Source organism: Typopeltis vanoorti, chromosome 22 (assembly GCF_054136105.1).
Source record: "Typopeltis vanoorti isolate ZY-2024b chromosome 22, IOZ_Tvanoo_1.0, whole genome shotgun sequence".
Classification (NCBI taxonomy): Eukaryota; Metazoa; Arthropoda; class Arachnida; order Uropygi; family Thelyphonidae; genus Typopeltis; species Typopeltis vanoorti.
In genome coordinates this window covers 87250639-87273379 of record NC_143570.1, presented here as the reverse complement: position 1 = coordinate 87273379, position 22741 = coordinate 87250639, and the positions used below count along the sequence as shown (strand labels likewise).

The following is a 22741-nucleotide window of genomic DNA, read 5'->3' as shown; positions in this document are numbered from 1 at the left end:
ATTCAAGAATAAGTATGATAGCTGGTGTTATGTGGCCTCCCTCAATGAGTCTCTGTTAATAATAATAATAGTAGCATCATTTGCATATTAGTGAAGAAATGAGTTGAATATTATGTGGCATTGCAGGAGGATCGATAGACTATTTGAATGGGCAAGTGAGTTTTGATACCATTTTAATGTTGCAGAGCACAAGGTCTTGAAATTTGGTAGGCAAAGTTGGCATTTAGAGTGTACAATTAATCGGGAAATTTTGAAGGAGGTGGAAAAGATGAGAGAACTAGGAGTAATGGTGGATGGAGATTTGAAGTTTAGGGATCACATTGCTAAGATTTGAAGAACATCACATTGCTAAGATTTTAATAATCAGGAGGACATTGACATGCAGAAGCAAGGAAGTTGTGGTTCTCTTGTATAAGGTTTTGATCAGGTCACATATGGACTGCTCTGCACAAATTTGGTAGCCTGGTTTTCAAGGGGGGGGGTGAGAATACTTTGGAGTGGGTCCAGAAAATGTTTATTAGTGTCAGGTCTATGGAATGTCAGATGCAAGGAGAGATTGAGGGAATGCAACTTACAAAGCCTTATGAATAGAAGAAGAGGGTATACGATTGAGGCATATAAATGGTTGAGGAGTTATCAGATTAATGTGGAGGACATTTTTCATTGAGTGGAGAAAGACAAGGGTAGAACTGGAGGCCATCTCAGGAAGCTGTTATAAGGAGGGTGTGAGCTGGGAGTGAAAAACAGGTTCTTTGCATGAAGAGTGATTGAGTTGAATTCATTGCTTTAAAGGCACATGTAGGTTAGATGTTAAAATATTTTGAGTTTTGATATCAGGTTTAATGCCACTTTCTTTCACAATGTGATCCATATAAATGAATAACAGTGAAGATGAAATATGATGAATAACAGTGCATCCTTGTCGTACACCTGATTTTACATCAAACCATTTTCCTCTGTTTATTTGAATTGTATTCTATTAGCTTATTTACAACATAAAGATGCTACATATTGCTCTGTATATCTTGTCTATTCTTATCACATCTTTTCTCTAAATCTACAGAACTTTCAGATCCTTCTTGTATTTCCATGATTTCTCATTGTTTGTCTGAAAGTTAAAATTTGATCTTGACAATCCTTATTTGGCCTGAACCCAGCATGTTCTTCTCCCCGTTTTCTTATTAAACTAGTCCTAGGTTGTTGACTGATACAATTCCTCCCCTCCCCTTTACCATTATAATTTTATTTTATTTTTATCATCATCATCATCATCAAATTCCTGCCATGTACCCTCAAGGGGTGTACAGGATATGAATGTACTACATGAAAAAAATTAAATCATTACTAACTTCCTATCTACAATTTTCCTCCAAATCAGTCTGTTACTTGTCAAGACTCCAACATTATCAGATCTTATATTTCTATCATCTAAGGCACTTTGTACCGTATCAATCCACCTATATCTTGGTCTTCCTCTGGGTTGTTTTGCTGCCAACCTGGCAGAGAACACTTATTTTGCTAATCTTTCTTCGTCCATTCTGTTTAAGTGACCATACCACCTAAGAAGATTAGCACTGCTAACGCATTCTTGGATGTTGATAATGTCAAGTTCTTTCCTAATATCCTCGTTTTTAATATGATATTGCCATTGATGCCATCTGTTCACGCCTATAATCTTTCTCAGGACTCTCATATCTGCAGTCTCTAGTTTTTGGTCAAGTGTTTTACTTCTGACCCAGCTCTCAGATCCATAAGTTAAAACTGGTTTGAACACTGTCTTGTATACAGCTAATTTAGTGTTCCGACTAATTTCTCTCTTATTCCATATGAATTTATTCAATTGACTTCCTACCATACCAGCTTTGCTGATTCTGTTGTCTATTTCTATATTTAATTTACCATCTTCAGTAAAAATAGTGCCTAAGTAGCTGAAATGTTTCACTTGTTCCACAGGTTCTCCATTCACAACACAGTTGACATTTTCAATGATTCTGCCTATTTTCGTTGTCTTTGTCTTTTTATTGCTGACCTTCATACCATATCTATTACAACAGCTATTCAATTTAGTCAGAGAATCTTGCAGACTTGTAGCGGATTTATTTAGAAGTATAACATCATCCGCATAAAGCAAAGAGCTGACATTAACATCTCCAATTTTGATATCATGTTTAATACCACTTTTCTTCATAATGTGATCCATATAGATAATGAATAACAAAGGGGATAATGTACATCCTTGTCTCACACCAGATTTAACATTAAACCATCTTCCTGTACTTCCTTCAATTCTAACTGCTGACTTACAACTCAAATAAAGACTAAGTATTGCTTGATATAATGCCCCATTGACACCATATAACTGTAGCGTATTGAATAGCTTCTCTCCTGGCACCTTGTCATATGCCTTTTCCAAATCGACAAAACTTAAAATACAGATCTCTGTTATATTCCCATGCTTTCTCGACTATTTGTCGTAAAGTGAAGATCTGATCCTGACAGCCTCTATTTGGCCTGAATCCAGCTTGTTCTTCACCAAGCTTTTCTTCCACAATTCTTCTCAACCGTTTCTCAAGTATACTTGCATAGATCTTGCCAGAAACACTCAGTAGGGAAATACCTCTGTAATTCTCACATTCAGTTTTATTTCCCTTTTTATATATGGGTACTATGAGCTCTACTCCAATCATCGGGAATTCGTCCTTCTGTCCAGGCTTTCTGAACTATGCAGTGCAGCCACTGTAAGACTCTTATACCACCATACTTCAGTATTTCTGGTCGAATATCATCTACTCCTGCTGCCTTTCCACATTTCAAGCCTTTGAAGGCTTTTTCTACTTCAAGTATGGATATATATTCCTGACTGCATGCTGGTCAGTGTTTTTTACCACTGTGTTGTCATCACTGCTTGTTTCATTTAGTAGTTTTTCAAAGTAATTACTCCATACTCCAAGGATATCTTTTTCTCTCGTTTTTATGTCACCTTTATCATCTCTAACTCCTTTTACAGCACTCTTTCCTCCATTCCTAAGCTTCTTCAACAACCTCCAGAATATTTTGCCACCTTCTTGATATTTATTTTCTATATTCTTGCCAAAGTCCTCCCATGACTTTTGTTTAGCTAGTTTTACACAGTGTTTATCATTCTTGCATTTGTCTCTGTATTCTCTAAGAGCACAAGCTGACTTATTTGACAGGAACTTTTGATATGCTTTCTTTTCCTTCACTGCCTCTTTAACTTCCTGTGTCCACCAGGGAGTTCTGATTTTTTTATCCTTGCAGACAACTTCACCACATGCCTCTCTGGCAGAATCAATCAATGTTTTCTTCAGAGTTTGCCACTGAATCTCCAATGTTTGATTCCTGTTCTCAAACTCTTTCATTTTTTCTTCAATAATCTTTGTGTATTTTAGTCTATAGTTCACATTTGAGAGCTGCTCAACTTTTATTCACTTTAAAACTTTCTTACATGTTATTCTTTTCAATATGAAATTCAATTTTATCCTGCTCAAGACTAAATAGTGATTGCTTCCAATTTCAAATTCTCTGTACACTCTGGTGTCCTGCACCATGGATAAAATATCACTATCAACAATAACATAGTCAATGAGACTTTTCTTATTCCTTGCTTCTTCTCTCCATGTGAATTTGTGCATATTTTTATGTTAGAACATGGTGTTAGTAATAACCAGTCCATGTCCTGAGCAGAAATCCAACAGGTGTTTGCCATTATTATTAGCTTTGCTCTTTTCTCCAAATTTTCCCAAAATATTTTTGTATGTCTCACAATCATTTCCTACTCTACTATTTAGATCCCCAACAAGGACCAACTTTTCCTTTTTCATTGTGTTAGTTGCTTTTTCTAAAGCCTCAAAAACTTCCTCCACTTCTACCTTAGTAGAACCTTCTGTGGGACCATAGGCACAAATAAGTCTCATTGTCCAGTTCCCCATTCTCATATTTGCCCACATTACTCTACTTTAGAATGACTGCCATTCAAGAAGATTAGCCTCGTATTTTGTGTTGAATACTATGGCTACTCCTTCTTTTCCTTGATTGTCATTGCCTGAATATAACATTTTGTATTTATTGCTCAGAAAGATCTCACCAGTTTTTGTCTTTTTTGTTCGTCACCCCTATTATGTCGATCTGGTACTTATCTAATTCCTCAGCTAGCTCCATTTCTTTGCCATTCAGGCTTCTTATGTTGATAGTACCGATCTTTAACTCTGGTGATGTTGAGTTGGGGTTGGTTTTCAGATTTGTTCCAGTAGCTGACTTTTCGTTGTTCGCCCTGGTTCCCTGGCGAAAACAACGGGGGCCTTGTTTAACCGGCGACGCCCCAGCCAGCATGAAATTTTGTCATGTCATACCATCATTTTTTATTTCGGTTTAACCAATAAGAATACAGTTTGGTCGGCTAAATCCCAAATTGCCAGCCCATCCTCATTCGTTCAGTATCCAAGTAGATACCCAACAGGGTGCACCACGAGAAGGTGAGGATTGGACATTAGGTCAGAAGCTCTGGTCGGTTCTCCGCATTCCTTTAAAGGCTATGTTGAGGTCTCCTCTTAGTTATACAGTTTTGACCCTTAAGCACCCCTTTTTTTTATTTTTATTAACAAAATAATTTGAAATTTTAAATGTTTGGCCAGGTAGTTAGCATAACCACTCTCCAATGAACAAGGTGGTTTGAATCCATCGATGTGCATGAATGTTTATGATGGTCTAGGTGGGAGATGAATATTATCACATGATGTGAGACCACATCCTGCTTATTTGGAAGCCTGCAATGGTTTGAAAAACTTCCATATTTAGTCTCTAGTGCAGAGTTTCCAGATTCTGTAAAAAATACAAAAAATATATATCTAATTAATAAAAATACAAATATATACATTTTCATCAAATTCCTGACATGTACCCTCTAGGGGTATACAGGATATGATAGTACTACATGAAAAACATACGCCATCACTAACTTCCTATCTACAATTTTCCTCCAAATCAATCTCTTACCTGTAAAGACTCCAACATTATCAGAACTTATATTTTTGTCTTCTAAGGCACTTTTTACTGTATCAATCCACCTATATCTAGGTCTTCCTCTGGGTCTTTTTCCTGGCAACCTGGCAGAGAACACTTGTTTTGTTAATCTTTCCTCTCCCATTCTGTTTAAATAACCACATAAAATGATGGTAGGTATAGCATTCAATACTAAATATGGGGATAATCTTGAATAGCAAGTAGTATTAAATGGAGTGATGTGGGCAAATATCAGAATGGGTAACTGAACAATGAGACTTATTTGTGCCTGTGATCTCACATAGGTTTTACTAAGCAAGAAATGGAGGAATTTTTTGAGGGATTAGAGATGACAGTTGACATAATGAAAACGGTAAAGTTTGTCTTTGCTGGAGATGAAAACAGAGTAGGAAATGATTACTAGAAATATAGAAATGTTTTGGGAAAATTTGACTATTGCTAATAATAATGTTATTAGAAATATATATATATATATATATATATATATATATATATTGTCCTGAACAGAAATAATAGATTTCCGTTCAGGACATGGAATACTTATTACTAACACTGTTTCAGCATAAAGATGTGCACTACTTCACTTGGAGAGAAGATGCAAGAAATAAGAAAAGTTTCATTGTCTATGCTATTGTTGACAGTGATATCTTTATGTTGGTTCAGGACACAAGAGTGTGCAGAGGATCTGAAATGGGAAGTGATCACTTTAGTTTTGAGCAGGACAGAATTGAACATCTTGAAAAGAACAGTATGTTAGAAAGTTTTAAATGCATCAATGTTGAGCAGCTTTCAGAAGCAAACTTTAGATCCAAATGCATGAACATTATTCAGAAAAAAAATTAAAGTTTACAAACAAGAAGAATGAAATCTAGGAGACTCAATGACAAACTCCGAAGAAAACACTGATTGATTCAGCCAGAGAGACATGTTTTCAAGGTTAGAAAAATCAGAAACCCCGTGTTGGACTCAGGAAGTTAAAGAGGCAGTGAAGGAAAAGAGGAAAGTGTATCAAAAGTTTTTGGAAAGTAAGTCAGTTTGTTCTCTGTGAGAATACACCAAAAAATGTAAGAAAGCAAAGCATTTTGTAAAAAACAGAAGTTACGAAAAGACTGTTTAACTAGCTAAACAGTCTTTTCATAACTTCTGTTTTTTAAGAATATAGAAAATAAATATCAGGAAGTTAGTAAAATATTCTGGAGTCTAGTGAAAAAGCTCACAAATGGAGGAAATGGACATTTTACTTTTATATCTAAGCTAGACTGTAGGTTTTGAAGTAAAGGAATCTAGAGCACGTTACTCAAAACTTCCATATAAAAGTTAGCATTTTGGAGGTGGGGGTTTGGTGATCCCATGACTGTACATTCTTTTTTGTAGGTAAAAAATTATTTTGCCTCATGAATTAACTAGAATGTAGTACATGGGCAATGAGATCCATAATATTGGGCAGAAATTTGTTCTGTGAGAGAAGAATTGTTATTGATTGGGACATTCGTGAAAAGGGCAGAAATGTCAAAACTGACTAATTAATCATCTTTGCTAAGTGTTATGTTTTTTATTTTGTTTATGGAATGTTGTGTGTGTTATTTATACAGGAGGGGGGGAAATGATCTACCAATAATTGTAACAAAATTGGACAAAGGTAATACCACAGTCATCCTAAACAGATCAGCTTACATTTATGAGATGAATCAATTAGTCTCAGATGACAGCATTTATCAACTTGTGAATTATAATTCAACTAACAGGATTAAGAAAAAAAAAACTGTTAAATTACTTAAATTTGTCACTTCTTGACCATTGGACTCCGTTAAAAAACTATTACCCCATTACACCCACTCTCTGAGAATATATGGTGTTACCAAGGTAGACAAACATAATGTTTGTCTTTGGCTAATAGTTGAAAGTATAGACTGTCCTAATTATTAAGAATTCTGGTGAGAAATATTTAACAGCAGCTGTGTCTTCCAGTTTAAATGTATTTCTCAATGGTTAAGTAGATTAGATATCAAAGACAAATAATGAGATTAAACGTGCATTATGGAAAGGCATTATGGAGGGAATATACAATGAGACAGTTACGTTATAAAGAACAAGATAGGAAGGTGGCTTGGTTGGTGAGGAAGGCAAAATTGCAGTATAAGCAGCAGCAGTTCTAATCATGTGATGAAAAATCCCAGAGAATTCTAATGTTGTCTAGTAGAAGAAAGAATGATTGTAGGAGGATGATATTAGTTGATAAAAATGGTAAACCTGTAACCACAGTGGAGAACATTCAATTCAAGGCATTTTATCATTGTATGATGTCACCTGGAGATAGACCAACGAGAGAATGATGAAGAAAAGAAGGAATGAGGAGTAAATGGTTAATGAGGAATTAAATAAACATAATGTTAATAAGATAAGATTTTCTGACATATCAGGATATGTTTTTTAGGAAATTCTCCAGTGAATTAACTGCAGCCTTGAAATACTTGTTAAAAAGCACTTGCATCTGAAAAGAGTTGAAAGAACGTAAAAATGTTTTTCATTTCACAAAGAGGATGACAAAACTACCTACAAATTATGGCACATTCTTGAGTGTTCTGGAGTTGTGGTTAAGTGATTAGAGAGTTTAGTGAAGTTTAAGATACAGAATTTGATTGATAACAGTGGGAATCTCTGCAGATTAGAATGAGCTTATTATGGGGAGATTGGATTTTGTAGTCTGCCTATATCTTTTAGCAGCATAGCAGGTGTATTGAACAAATATGTCAGATCTCTGGAATGTTGAATATGCAGAAAGATTGAAGGAATGCTGTTTATATAGAGCCTGGAGGAGGAGCAATATGATTGGGGCACATAAGTTGGTGAAGGATTTTTATTAAATTGGAAGATTACAGGGTGCTCGTAAGTCACAAAGGAGTAAACATTTAATAACTTTATTATTTATTATTTTTATTCTTTTTTTTTGTTATAATGAAATACTGAACCTGGAGTATTTTTTATTAGTTATGAAAAAACACATCACATAAATGCTTTCCATTTTTGACTTCACAAATACAGGCCCTTTCTATGGCATGTTCCATGACAGCTGTTAATGTCAGAAGGTTGTTTGACAGCTGGCTGCAGCACTGTAATTTCTTCATGAATATTTTCTCTCCTTCAACTGTTGGATTGTATGGAGCTTGTTCACATACACCTTTTCTTTCAGGTAATCCCATAGGAAGAGGTTGGAAGCAGTCAGATCTGGAAAACGTGATGGCCAATTAATTTAGATCTCAACAAAATTATTCACTCGCCAAAAACTCCTAATGTGCTTTAGGCGTACCATGCTGATTTTCAAAATAAAGTTGCATGATTTTGGTTCATTGTTGGGTTATGAACTTTTCCATGATTCATTTTTCAAATGTTCCTTGGAATATCTGAAACAAATAAAAGAAGAAAAATTAATAATAATTCAAAAAGTTATTCACATTTTAAACCACTTCATGACTTATGGACCACCCTGTATGTAGCAGAAGACAGAAATAGAACAAGAGGCCATTCCTGGAAGTATAAGGAGAATATGAGCAAACGGGGCAGAGAGAAGTTTTTCATGGTCAGTACTCTGTAGTTACTGAGTGGAGTGCATTACCAAAGAGTGTGGCAAGTTAGGAAATATTGAGTGACTCCATGGAAGTCTAATAATATCACATTTGAAACTAGGTTTTGTTTTGGTGGTGATTACCTCTTTTGAATAAACAGCAGTATAAGGCAGTAAGATGTGATGACATATCATTACACATTTTAAGGCATTGTTTCTAGGAGTTAGTGGTAGCCTTGTCTTATGTGTTTGTCTTGCAACAGCACATGTCCCAAAGAGTGGAAGGCAAAATTGTTCACTTCACAAAGGTGGTGATAAGGCTGAGGCTATAAATTATAAGCACTGTGTATATCTGGAGTTGTGGTTAATTGCAGTTATTACAAGGTAATGAGTGCATTAGACAAGGAAATGCACACAGTGATATACTTAGATTTTGCAAAGGCTTTGATATAATTGCCACAAACGAGTTGGTAACTAAATTGGAGCAGATGGGATTGGATGCTACATTAGTGAGTTGGATATGGGACTAGCTCTCAAATTAGTATCAGAAGGTTGTGTATGAGGGAGATAGTATTCCAAAAGAAGCAAGTCACTGATGGTGTACTGCAGGGATCTGTTTTGGGACCTTAGTTATTTAACCTAGATATTATTAATATACAGGTTAAATAATAATGGTTAAAAAACAAAAAAATTGGATGGGTTTAACTATATATATATATATATATATATATATATATATACACAACTGTTTGCAGATGATCCAAAACTGGAGAGAATAATGAGGAATCGACCAGATGCTGTGGCCTTGCAAGGAGCTTTGAATAGATCATTATGAGTTTTAACTGTCATTTTAATGTTGCAAAGTGTACAGTTTTGAAATTTGATGGGCAACAATGAGATGAAAGTATAGAGATATTTCCATAGATATTTGGAAGATAGTTGAGGTGAAGAGATCTAAGAGTGGTGGTCTGATCTGAAGATCTGAAGTTCAATGGCCACATTGCACAAGTTGGAAAGTCATCACATTGGATTATGGCAGTGATGCAGGGGACCTTAATGTGCAGAAATAATGATGTATGGTTCCATTGTATGTGATATGGATTACTGTGCACAGATTTATTATTATTTCCTGACCTCCATGGAGTCACAATACTCATTGTGGAAGTCAACACAAGGTCTATCATACCACTCCTTAAACTCATCCATGGTCTGCACATTCATCATCTCCTCAGGCAATGCATTCCATCCTCTTATCACTCTCCATGCAAAAAACTTTATTAACACTTTTACTCACTACTTCCTTTTGCAGCTTCCAGGATGGCCCCCTCGTCCTTGCTCCTTCCTCCTCATTCCACCATATGAAAAATCTCCTCAGTTTAATACAATAATAACGCTTTCCTAGCTTAAATGTCTCAATCATATCCCGTTTTGCCTTCTATCCACCAAACTCTGCAGTCTGTACGCCCTCAGTCTATCCTTGTAATTGACATTGTACAATCCTGATATCATTTTTGTTATCCATCTCTGCAGCCTCTCCAAGGTTACTTCATCCCCTTCAAATCCTATTACTAGATCCAAGCACAGAAATCCATATGTGGTCTGATCAAAACTTTATATAATAGGATCAATGTCCTCCTCAACAATTAACTGAGATATCTTCACAACATTTGATATGTCCTTGGAACTTTAAATCTTTATCCACAATCACACAAGAGCTCTTGCTTCCTCCATTTTTTCCAGTATAACTTCACCAAGTGAGTATGACGTATCCCATCTGTGGATCTCAATTAAAACCTTACATTTAGTTGCATTAAACTGATATCCCCATTTGTCTCTCCACCTTTTCAGCCTATTCAAAACATCAGCACTGTTACTAATAACCCTCCCAAGCATGTCTCATCTACAAATAACCAAACATCTCCTTGTAGTTCCATGATAATATCATTGACATAAAGATGGAATAGCAAGGGTCCTAGGACTGAACCCTGTGGAACTCCACTTGTAACCTTACTACTCCCTGATACTGCTCCTCCATATAAAACTATTTGTTATCTATCAGAGAGCCAATTACCAATCCAGTCCACTAACTGATATCCAAACCCATACGTTGCAACTTAAAAATCATTTGCCATGTGAGACCTTATCAAATGCCTTTGAAAAATACAAAACAACAACATTGTATTCCTTACTCTCATCCCATTATCCTTTTTACTTTATTGTAAAAGATTACCAGACTGTTAAAACAAGAGTGCCCTTTAGCAGATTCATGCTGGCCTTCATAAATAATATTGTCCTCATCTGCCCAGTTCTGTATATGAATTCTTACTAATTTTTCCAAAATCTTAATAACTACTTAATGATCTATTATCTTAACTATTTTAATAACTATGTACCTATCTTACTTTTCTTTCCACTCTTCAGGAACCTGTACTTTTGCAAGACTTTAATTAAACAGCCAAGCTAATGGCACAGTCAGTTCCCATAAAATACCCTGCCTTATTAACATTTAGCGTACTCAGTATTCAGAATAATTCTCTTCCTTGAATAATCATTAAATAGTTCAACTATGTCATCTCCTTTAGTCATTTCCATCTCCATCTAGTAAGGTAATCCATCCACTATCATTTTTTCTCTACTTGCCACATTCTCAACAATTGGGATTCTACTTGGATCACAGCACCAGTCTCCTTTGATATTCTAATTTTTCTCTCCTTACAATACTAGTCACTTTCCTAGACTGAGCATCATATTCCTCATGCAACTGTTCTCCTCCTCTCTCTTTATGTGTCTTTTATAATCTATTTTTCTTCTGTAATTCCCCTTTTATTTCTGTTGTCATTTGACTCCAAATTTCTTTATCTTCTTCACTTGATGCATACAATTTGCCATTGCTTTCAACAACTTTTTCTTAATGATCTCCCATGCACTAATGATTCCTCTTCCTTCAGATTCTTTCATCCATTGCACTACTGCAAACTGGTTTATGAGCCTATGATAGTTGCTTGCCTTATAATTTCATATAAATTCTTTGTTTTGATACCTCCACATGCCTATTCATCCTCTAAGTCAGGACTACATGGTCACTCTCACTAACAGGAACAAGTATAACATCTGTCACAATCAGATACTCTGATGCTATGACCAAATCCAAAACTCTTGATCTTTGTATACCCTCCACCACAAACTAACTAAGACAGTTATCCCTCAAGAAATCCAAAAATTCAGTTCCTTTATTTCTGCATGCTGTCTCCTTTGCCCAGTTTATATTGCTATAGTCGAAGTCCCCCATAATGATCACTTGCTTTGAATTTGCTAAACTAATTTGCCTAAACATCACCTACTCATCACCAGTTACATTCTCTGGTCTGTAGCAACATCCCACTAAATATCTTGTCCTATAAACATCTATCTCGCATCATATACTCTCAAAGCCAGTAGTGTTACCTCCACTGTGATTCTTCACCATGAGAGGGCACAGTTCATTTCTTATCATGAATAACACTCCTCCACCACATTTATCCTCTATCTCCTGTCGAAATATGCTATACCTTTCAATTTTTATCCCTGTTAGAACATCCTCTTCTGTTAACCAAGTTTCACTAATATTTGCAACCATTGGAGAGGCTGAGTCAATCAGTGCACAATCTCATTCCTTTATTTGTATACTGAAAAACCAGTGCATTGTCAGTATTCTTATAGCCATTATTACTCCCCTCATACTTCACCTGGCTCTGTAATATAGTATACACCCTTTCATTTCTCAAGCCACTATCCCGATGAGATCATCCCTGCTATATTACACCAGTGAAATTCTGGTTTCCCTATCATGATACACACTAACTTGCCCAGAAAACAAGTTTCTCCAAATGCCTGCACCCCACTACATTCAAATGTAATCCATCTCTTGCATTTAACTCTCTTCTATCCCCAAACATACTTCATTCCATCCACGTATTCCAGCCTTTCCTACACGTTCTCACTATCATCTTATTCATTATCACTGCTCTTCTTCTCCATTTCACATTATCATACTGGGTCAACATGCTCTGTCTTTCTTTGGATATATTTCTGCAGCACTATTTCTGACATCAATCTCAGATCTCATGCTACATGATTCAATCTACTTCTTAGGTCATTTCTCCCAGCCTTGAATGTCATCTTCTCCACATTTTTACCCCTTTTTGCTGCCAATGACATGCTCTTTATAATTTCTCCAGGCAAGCACTTCACCGTGCACATCCCAAATCATTGAATCTCCATACATGACACTCTGAAGAGATCCATTCATTCATCCTTCTCTCACTAGCATCACTGACTCTTACAGCTGCCAATCTCTCCTTTCTCTCCCACTCTCCTTCTCATCTCTTTATCCCTTGCTTCCACACACTCTCAACTTTCTGCAATTTCCTCTCTTCCATTCTCTCACCTTCCTTTCTTCCACTGTCTCTCCCATTCTCTCACCTTCCCCTCTCCCTTACTTTCTGATGCCTTGCTTCTACACTCTCTTGACTTTCTGCAATTTACACTCTTCCCCTGTCTCTCCCATTCTCTTCTCTCTATCCTTCCTCTCTCACTTACTCTCTGATATTGTTCACTTATGCCTACTATTGTTCTTTTGCACTCGTTAACCTCACCATCCTCCTAATATCCTCATTCACCCTCCTCAACTCTGTCTTCATTCCTTCAGTCTCCATTCTCAGCAGTTCTATTTCTCTCTCTCCACACATCCTTCTCTCAATTTACATTCACTCATGCAATCATGGTCATTAGACAAACTATACCCATCTGCTACACCGGGTAAGGTTAAATCCATGTGTACATCTTTAATGTTCTTGCAACCCTTCAACACACAACTGGTATCAACAAAGTGAATTTCACCCATTGCCAAAGCACTATCTTTGCTACTGCTGCTGAATTCTGAGATCAAGATACTTATTTCTCCAAGCATCTCCCGCTGCTCACATTTCATGCACACATGCACATCCCATCCTGCACCTACTACATTTTTAAACACCAGGATGTGTACATACTGAATGTCTGGCAAGCAACAAAATCATCAACTATGCTATGACTAATGCAGTCTTTAAATGGTGGGGGGACTGGATGTATTGGTAAAATACACTATTTTTCATGGTGATGAGGATATACACCCAATGGACAAATCATTAGAGATAGGGGTGATGTGAAGTTGACACCGGCATCTCCAAAAAGAGTGAAACATGCCTGAACTAACACAGACAGTAAATAGGCAGACATCAGGGCATCCCAACAGTATATCGCAATTGACAAACATGGATAAATGTGATGATCTTAGTGACTTTGATCATGGACCTATTTTCTTTGTAAGACAGAAAGACAGATGGCTCATTGTATTGCCCATGTGGTAAGAACCGTAGGGTTCTCAAGGGCAGCCGTATCAAGGGTCTACCACAAATATTATTATTATTATTATTCCTGACACCTCCAAGGATTTCGAAGACTCATCACGGGAGGACACCTACATCTGTTTCAACCCCTACACCGAACCTCTACTACGAATCATCTCCATCAACGTCATCTACCACCCACCTCCTCCACCACCACTATGCTGTCTGTAAATTGCATGTTTAAAACTGAAGGGCCGATTTGTCTGTATGTAGTTATATGAATAAATGAAAAACCCGAGTTTCCAGGAGAAAAAACCCTGCTACCTCCATATGAGATCGGCTAACTCACCTTCAATTGAAAATCGTCCAGATAAAGATTCCTCCCATCACGATGAGAATCGAACTTAGGCCTATTCCAATCGAAGGGCGCAATGTACCATCGTTTTTCCAATTGCGCTACAGAGGCGCTTTATCAATATTATCATGGACGGCCATCCCTGGAAATTGTATAAGGAGGGTGTTTGCAAGAGAGTTAAAAGCAGGTTCTTTGAATACAAAGTGGTTGAGCAGAATGCATTATCTAACAGTGTAGTGAATGGACACGTTGAATGTGCTTTAAAACTTATTCAATATATCCACATTGAATGAGTTTCATTAGCTTTGTGATGCATGTGCATATCCTGCAGCAAGTCTTTTGATTTCATGGAGGTCTTGTCATTATGGGCTAGCATCACTCTAAACATTAATTCAGAACATTTAGGAGAAATATAGTATTGATTAGAAACAAAGCATACTGTTGTAAACATAGTAACTTAACATTTTTTTTAAAAATAGCCTTAAGTCATTTGCTTATTTGTTTTTAGCCTGTGTCTTCCTCACTGCTGGGTAAAAGCTTCTCCCATTGTAGGAGGGTTGGATCTACATCTCCCATAGTGACCCACTCCATCTTGGGAGAGTGTATGTATGTATGTATGTAGTTGTTTGAATGAATGAATGAATGTAAAAGATGATCGCAAACATCCATGCCCATGGCAAGTTGGAACCTGCAGCCTTTTGGCTGTAGAGCAGGTATGCTAACCACTCGACCAACCAGGCTGGCTTAAGTCATTTAAAAAGATACAAAAATGAATTAAATTAAATTACGTTCACTAATTATAATTATCGAATTTAAATAGATACAGATATTTCTATACAAATTTTAAAGGAAAAATTCAAGTATAAGAGGGTTTTTTTTTAAATTTATGACATGACATGGAATCAGCATCTCATACTTTATAATGGGATGGGCGAATACAAAAATAAGAAAGTGACATTATGTAAGACTTTTCTCTAGTTAGTTAATACATTGCAACAAGATTTAATCATGAAACATATGCAGATGTGAGTCAATGTACATTCAGACAATGTGTGACCTAAATTATTGTAATTTTTATGGAAGATGCAAGTGTGTTCTTCTTGAATTAAGTGAAATTTTAAAAAATACATTTTATATACACTTTCAGTTTTTGTTGAACTTTTATATTCACTTATGCAATCTCTAAAGATATGCAAGCATGTTTCATTCTTTTGCATAAAGTAAATTTACTCCTTAAAATTAGATCTTAATCTGTTTGTGTATGGTGTGTATCAGTTTCAGAAAAAATATACACCATTTCCAAAAAAAAAAAAAAAAAAAGCTAGCTCATTGGCAGAGTAGTTAGCATATCCACTCTACAGCTGTAGGCTGTGCAAATGGGCATTGATGCTTTGTGAAAGTTGTCAAGTCGTAAATTAATTTCATTGGTGTATGACCACTACCACCAATCTGATTACTGGAGGCATGAAGTGCCTTGAAAAAGTCCCACTTAGTCTTAAGTGCAGGATTTCAGGATTATTTAATCTAGAATCTAATATAGTACAAATGTATATACTGCATTTATCAGTTTCAGATATAAAGCACACTATCGATCTCAGAAAGGCTTATTTCTCACTACTATTAGTTGCCAGGATGATGTTTTGGAGGCAACTCTACCAATTTACCAGAGAATGTTGCAATTGCTCATTCACACAGCAGTATATTTTTGAGGGTGGGAAAGGTGAGTGAAAAGAAGCAAACTAAAGAAGGCAGCTTTTTAAACAATCTGGTTTAAGAAAAGATCACAAGATAGGTGTATTTTTGTAAATACTAGTTCTCTACCCTCTTAAATCAGTTCTTCTGACATAATGCAGATAAAGCATGAGCATATTTTATGGAAATGTTTAGATAATTCAAATTTATTTAATTCAAAGGCTTATAGTTTTCAGTCTCCTGAGCTTCAGATTAATCAAGGATTTATCATATAAAGAATGCTGCTAAGGCGGCTGATTATGAAAAAAAATCTTGTAGCCAGCTTATATCAGCATAATAGATAAACTTCAAGGGAAAAGATTAATAGAGTACAGGGACTGATTAAAATATGCTGGAAACAAGCACTGTGACTCCATATTTGTCATTAAGATAAATAACAAGTGAAATGATTAAGTAGTGAAATAAGTAGAAGGTACTGTGCATAAGGAAATTATTATTAAGCATTCCACGATTCAGCTACTCTACATGCAAAGAAACCACTCCTCACCCTCTTGCTCACAACTTCCTTTCATAACTTTCAGGGATGGCCCCTTGTCACCACTTCCTCTTGCTGTTCAACCAAGTGAAAGAACTCCCCAGTGTCAACCCTGTAGCCACCTCTCAACAGTTTAAAAGTCTCAATCATATCACCTCTCCTTCTTCTATCTACCAAACTCTGCAGTCTACATTCCCTCAGCCGATACTAATAACTAACATTGTACAGTCCTGAAACCATCTTTGTTATCTGCTTCTGTACCCTTCAAATTCTGGGGACCAAATCTGAGAACAATAGTCTAAGTGTGGTCTGATCAGGGTCTTTTGCAATAATAACTCTTATGGAATAATAACTCTTTTATCTCTAGAGGTCAGCGTCCTTCTCAGTATTGCAGCAATCCTCTGTGTTACCCACCACCTTTGCAATATGTCCCCTGAATTTCAGCTTTCTATCAATCATCAACCCCATATCTTGTCTCCCCTACTTCCTTCAGTACAACTCCTCCAATAGAGTATGAAGTGTCCCAAATCTCAAGACCTTACATTTTGCTGCATTAAACCAACATCCCCATTCATTTGCCCATCTGTCTAGCTTATTCAAATCCTCTTGCAGGGCTACGACATCTGCACTATTACTAATAACCTTTCCCAGCTTCACATCATCCGCAAACAACTGAATATCCTCCTGCAATCCACTGACAATGTCATTGATATAAAGGTTAAACAATATAGGTCACAGTACTGAGCCCTATGGGACCCCACTTGTAACTTTCTGCCTCCTTGAAACTGCCCCACCATACACAACTCTCTGATACCTATCAGACAGCCAATCCTGAATCCAGTTGACCAACCTGACATCCAAACCCATGAGCTGCAACTTAAATATCAGCTTATCATGTGGCACCCTGTCAAATGCCTTCGCTAAATCCAAGAAAATGTCAGTATATGCCTTTCCCTCATCTACTGCTCTTGTAACTTTATTATAAAAGGCTAGCATATTACTAAAACAAGAGTGCTCCCTTAACAAATCCATGTCAACTCTCACAGATAACATTACCCTCACTGCCCAATGCTGTATACCTCACTAATTTCTCCAAGATCTTAACAACTACTGATGACACACAAACTGGCCTATAATTAGACACTTACAGTCTTACCTCCCTTATGCAATGGCACTATCTTACCTTCCTTCCATTCCCTTGTCACCTTTCCTGTAGCCAGACTTTCATTTGAAAAGCCAGGTCAAAGGAGCTGTCAGTTCTTTAGCACATTCTCTCAAGACTCGTGGTGTGCTTGCTAGAAAAAAGTGTCAAGCATCTGGTAAGGAAAGGAAAAGTGCAGTATTAGAGGAAATGACCCAGTCATGTCAGAAGAAATCCAAGAACAAGAAAGAAAAAGAGTTGTTATTATTGTTATTCTTACCACTACTACAACAGATGCAGTTGGAAGACTCAACAAAGACTTGAGAACTTACTTTTTTATATCTGGAGCAGGGCTCCCAGTTTATTTAATGCTTAGCTTACTCATACACTAATGTATTGTAGGTTTTTCACATTAAAAAAAAAAGTCCACCTTTGAATCATTTCCAAGACTTCCTTATCACCCCAAAATTCAGATAACCAAATTTGCACATAGTAATCTTAGTGAGTATCTGATTAATGTCTTATGCAGTTGACAATCTTATTGTCCCTATTATGCACACCTTTTGTTATTAAACCATCTGTGTGAAAGTAAAATAAATGAAGAAAACTCTTTATCACAAGAAAAATTGATTATTTAAATGTAGCTTTATCACATATAAATAATACACTTTATTTGTTTCATTGTCAAAAATGAAGTAACTCATTAGTTAATTCTGTGGAACACCTTATGTGCTTGTTTCTGTAGGACCAGCATGGAACTTACACCTCAAAAAGACTTGCCAATTGTAGTTCAAGTAGTTCGTGTAGCAGAAGTAGAAATAAGAGGGTAAGTGTTTAGAGCCTTTTCATGATTAGTGTAGTTTTTTGTATTATTTCATCTTTCACTCTAATAGTAATTTTTATGCAGATTCGTTATAACTGTTTCTTTTACTTTACCAAGATTAATTTAATAATTTAACCTTTCAGTGAGTACGATGAATGTAGAAGTCATATCTGGAACCACTATAGAGTTGGAGACATGAAATGTAAACCTTGATTTGCCTCCATTATAGGTGTACAAGTCTCACACTTGCATACAGGTTATTATAAAAAAAACTTTTTCCAGAGCATCAGAATGACTCATTCTGATGACATAAAAACTATACTTATATAGTATGTGTTTAGTTTTTTAAACTTGGAACTAGATGAATAATCACCTTTTAGTGTCATTCCATAAGAAATTTCTCTGGCAGGAAACAGTAAGAAATCCCCACATCATAATGGAATAATTTTTTACTTTAATTATTTGTGTGTACCAACTTCAGTAAGAAAGCATTGGTGTGTGAATTAAATCAAAACTGTGACTGTAATCTCTTTCTCTCTCACTCTATATCTATCTATCTATATATGTATGCAGTATAATCTCTCTCTCTCTCTCTCTCTCTCTCTCTCTCTCTCTCTCTCTATATATATATATATATATAATGAACTTTTTATGTAATCAAGGGTTTGGAATCTGTATGGTATTTGTTCTTTTTCTTCCAAGTGGAAGGAATTCTACAGTGTTATGTATCAGATATTACATTATCTATTATCTGCTGTCAGAATTAACTCATTATCAGAACTTCTTATATCATCCTGATATAAGACGTTCCTTCTACATTCATGACTGCACAATCTTCTATCAATTATATAACACTATAACTCATAAAACATTTCTTTTCTATGTTATATAAAATAGAAAATAAAGTTGTAGCAAGCCATTAGTCATTTTTTCCCCATCTGAGCACTTGTAAATAAATTTATTTTCTCAGAAGATTATTTGCATACACTTCTGCTACAAATTTTTTTTCATTCTGACCAAAAATCTAAAAATGGGACACATAATAATCCCAGATGTTGCAGAAGTAAATATCTTAGTTATATATTAGTTTTGTCAAGAAAGAAAACTGATTTGATTTAAGAAAACACTTTGGAGGAAATATAAAGAAAAAAGGTGATGAGCATATTCATGAACAGTACAAAGTGCAAGCAAGATGGGTGATTAAAGATGCCAAGAAATTATATTCTTGGCTTAATCCTTTATCCAAATGTAAGCAAACAAAGTTAGTACCTGAAGTAACTTCAGTACTGGGCAACTTCATATATAGAGGCTAATGACTTCACATCACTTGCCTTAGTATCCCATAATGCAAAGCACATACCCTTATGGACATATATGATGCTGTGCATTATGGGAAGGGTCACTACCCAGACCAGTTTCTACATTTATTGAGGTCTCATCAGTGGGAGCCAGACCCAGAAGTGATACCAAGGTTGAAGTAATGCAGAAGTCATATTTTCATATACAAGTAACCAAAAGGTGTCGCACATTATTACTAAAATACCCTGGATTAGAGATAATGTTGAAAGTTTTTCCACTTAGTTTTTTGCATTATGGAATACTAAGGCAAGTGATATGAAGTTATTAGCCTCTATACGAGTTGCCCAACAGTGAAATTACTTCACGTGCAGACTTTGTTTGCTTACACTTGCAATTAAAGATACCAAGAATATAATTTCTTGGTATCTTTAATTTATAGTATAACCAAGTAGAAAAACTTTCAAATTTGGTGAGAAAGGCCAAAACACATTATGAAAGAAAATTAGCTAAGTAGGCCAAAGTAAATGCAAAAGAGTTTTTTTTTTCATTATATAGCAAGTAAGAGGGAAAATGGCCTATAGTAGAATGACTTGAATAAAATTGCTCATGGTAAGAAGGCGACAGAGGCAAAAGAAATCATTGAGTTGTTTTGTGATCAGTTTACAAAGGTGTGTATCATCCAGGTGGAGATTTTGGATGACTATAAATTAAAGATGCCAAGAAATTATATTTTTGGCAACTTTGCATTTCTTGGCATATTCTTGCACCTGAAGTAACTTCAGGACATAGATGCATATCAAAATTGAGGTTAATAAACAGGAAGTGTTCAGCATGTTGAAAAATATGAATGTGAACACAGCAGCAGGACTGAATATGTCAGCCCATGTACTGCATGAATGTGCAAGAAAATTGGCATTGCCTCTGACCAAGTTGTTCAATCTAAGTTTCAGCTCCGGCAGGGTTCCAAGGAAGTGGAAAGAGGTAAGATAGTACCACTGCATAAAGGTGCCTCCAAGAAAGAGCCAACAAACTACAGCCCAATTAATATATCAGGAGTGGTTGTTAAAGTATTGGAAAGGTTGGTCAAAAGTAAAATTCAACATTGGGTGGATAGGGATGCAATACTCTATAGTCAGCAACATGGATTTGTAAAAGGTAGGCCCTGTCTTAGTAATTTATCTACATTTTATAATAAAGTGACAGCAGAACTGGATAAAGGAAATGGCTACACCTTGATACTACTGGACTTTGCAAAGGCATTTGACAGATACCAATGAAAACTATGACAAAAGTTAGAACAAATGGTAATTGATTTGAAGCTAGCAGCATGGATAAGGTGATTGACAGACACCAGAGAGTAGTATATGGTGAAATGGAATCCAGGAGAATGAGAGTGACTAGTGGAGTACCTCAAGGTTCTGCACTTCGGCCACTACTCCTTAATTTGTATATCAATGATATAGGGGAGAGATTTAAGAGAGGATATCCAATTGTTTGCTGATGGTGCAAAATTGGGGAGAGCAATATTGGAAGTTTTTTTTTTCCACTTGGTTAGACTATAATAAATTTAGTTTAATCCTTTATCCAAGTGTAAGCAAACACAGTTTGCACCTGAAGTATCTTCAGGACTGAGGCAACTCGTGGTAAAGGTGGACCAAGCTCTCATCACTCCTTGTCTTAGTATCTTCCATAATGTAAAGCTCATTGCAGACATGTATATGCTATGCATTAAGGGAAAGGCCACTACCCAGACCGGTTTCAACCTTTATTGAATGTTCAAGTACAGGTCAAACTCCAAAAAAACTCAGCATTGTTCTCCTCAGTAACAGGCTCACCCTGCCACTGAGAAGAACTCTCAGCATTGGCTCTACCCCCATGGCAGGTTCACCCCACCACTGCGCAGAGCCGCTCATTTGCTCATATGTCATCATAGGGGTAACAGCAACAGCTGTGCCTCATTTAACTTCATGTGCTACAGCATTGCCATTCACTGTGATTTAGATATCCTGCAGGATGATTGTAATGTAATGATTGTCAGTTTGATATTGCAAAATGTAAGGTTGTGCACTTCAGGTTGAAAAGATACATTACATACGTTGTATCATATTGATGGCAATGAATTGCAGGAATTTGAGGCTAGGGACTTGGGCGATAATGGTGGATGGAGAATTAAGTTCAGAAGGCATGTTGCATAAGTTGGTAAAATTACTCCAAGGATTACTTGGATGTTGAAAAACATGCTAACAAGTAAAGATAGGCAAGTTATTATCCCCCTTTGTTAGGTTATGATTCGGCTGTGTCTTGACTATTGTGCACAAATTTTGTTATCTGGGTTTCTTGCGGATCAGGAGGTAGAGAAGATTTAGAGATGAGTGACTAAGCTGGTGACATGTCTGCGGAAAGCTCCCTATGAGGATAGACTGACGGCTTGTGTATTACAAGGTTTAGTTGATAGTAGGAAAAGAGGGGACATGATAAAAATTTAAGCTATTAAAGAGGATTTATAAAATTGATGCAAAAAATTTTTTTCAAGATATGACATAGACAAAGAAGTAAGGACCATCCATGGAAATTGTGTAAGAGTGTGGTTAGTAATGGGTGTGATGACCAGAGTTTTTGCATGGAGAGTGGTGAATGAGTGGAATGGATTGCCAGAATTAGTTGAGTTCCTTAACAGTGATGAGTTGAAGGAGAGGAATTGGGTCTCCCATGATGAATCTCTGGACTCCATTGAGATACTGTATTATAATAATAATAATAATAGAATCCATAAGGTATGCCTATGGATTTAAGAAACTGCATTGACATTTCTGTTGAGGGCTCACTTAAGTGAGTATGGGAGGGGCAAACCTGAGGTACCTGATGCTGGACTGTGCCTTACTTTGTGTAATATACGTCTGTTATATTATCTGTAGAGTCCTCCCCCCT

The 22741-nt window shown here is 36.3% G+C and overlaps 1 protein-coding gene across 1 annotated transcript in view; it reads left to right on the top strand.

The window, feature by feature from the left end:
- The window catches only part of LOC150094544 (integrin alpha-PS1-like), a 397822-nt gene that overhangs the window by 282536 nt on the left and 92545 nt on the right, over positions 1 to 22741 (top strand). The window contains exon 18 of the mRNA XM_090412091.1: positions 18437 to 18517. Within this exon, the coding sequence (XP_090268217.1) occupies positions 18437 to 18517 (81 nt within the window). The remainder of the gene's footprint in view (positions 1 to 18436; positions 18518 to 22741) is intronic.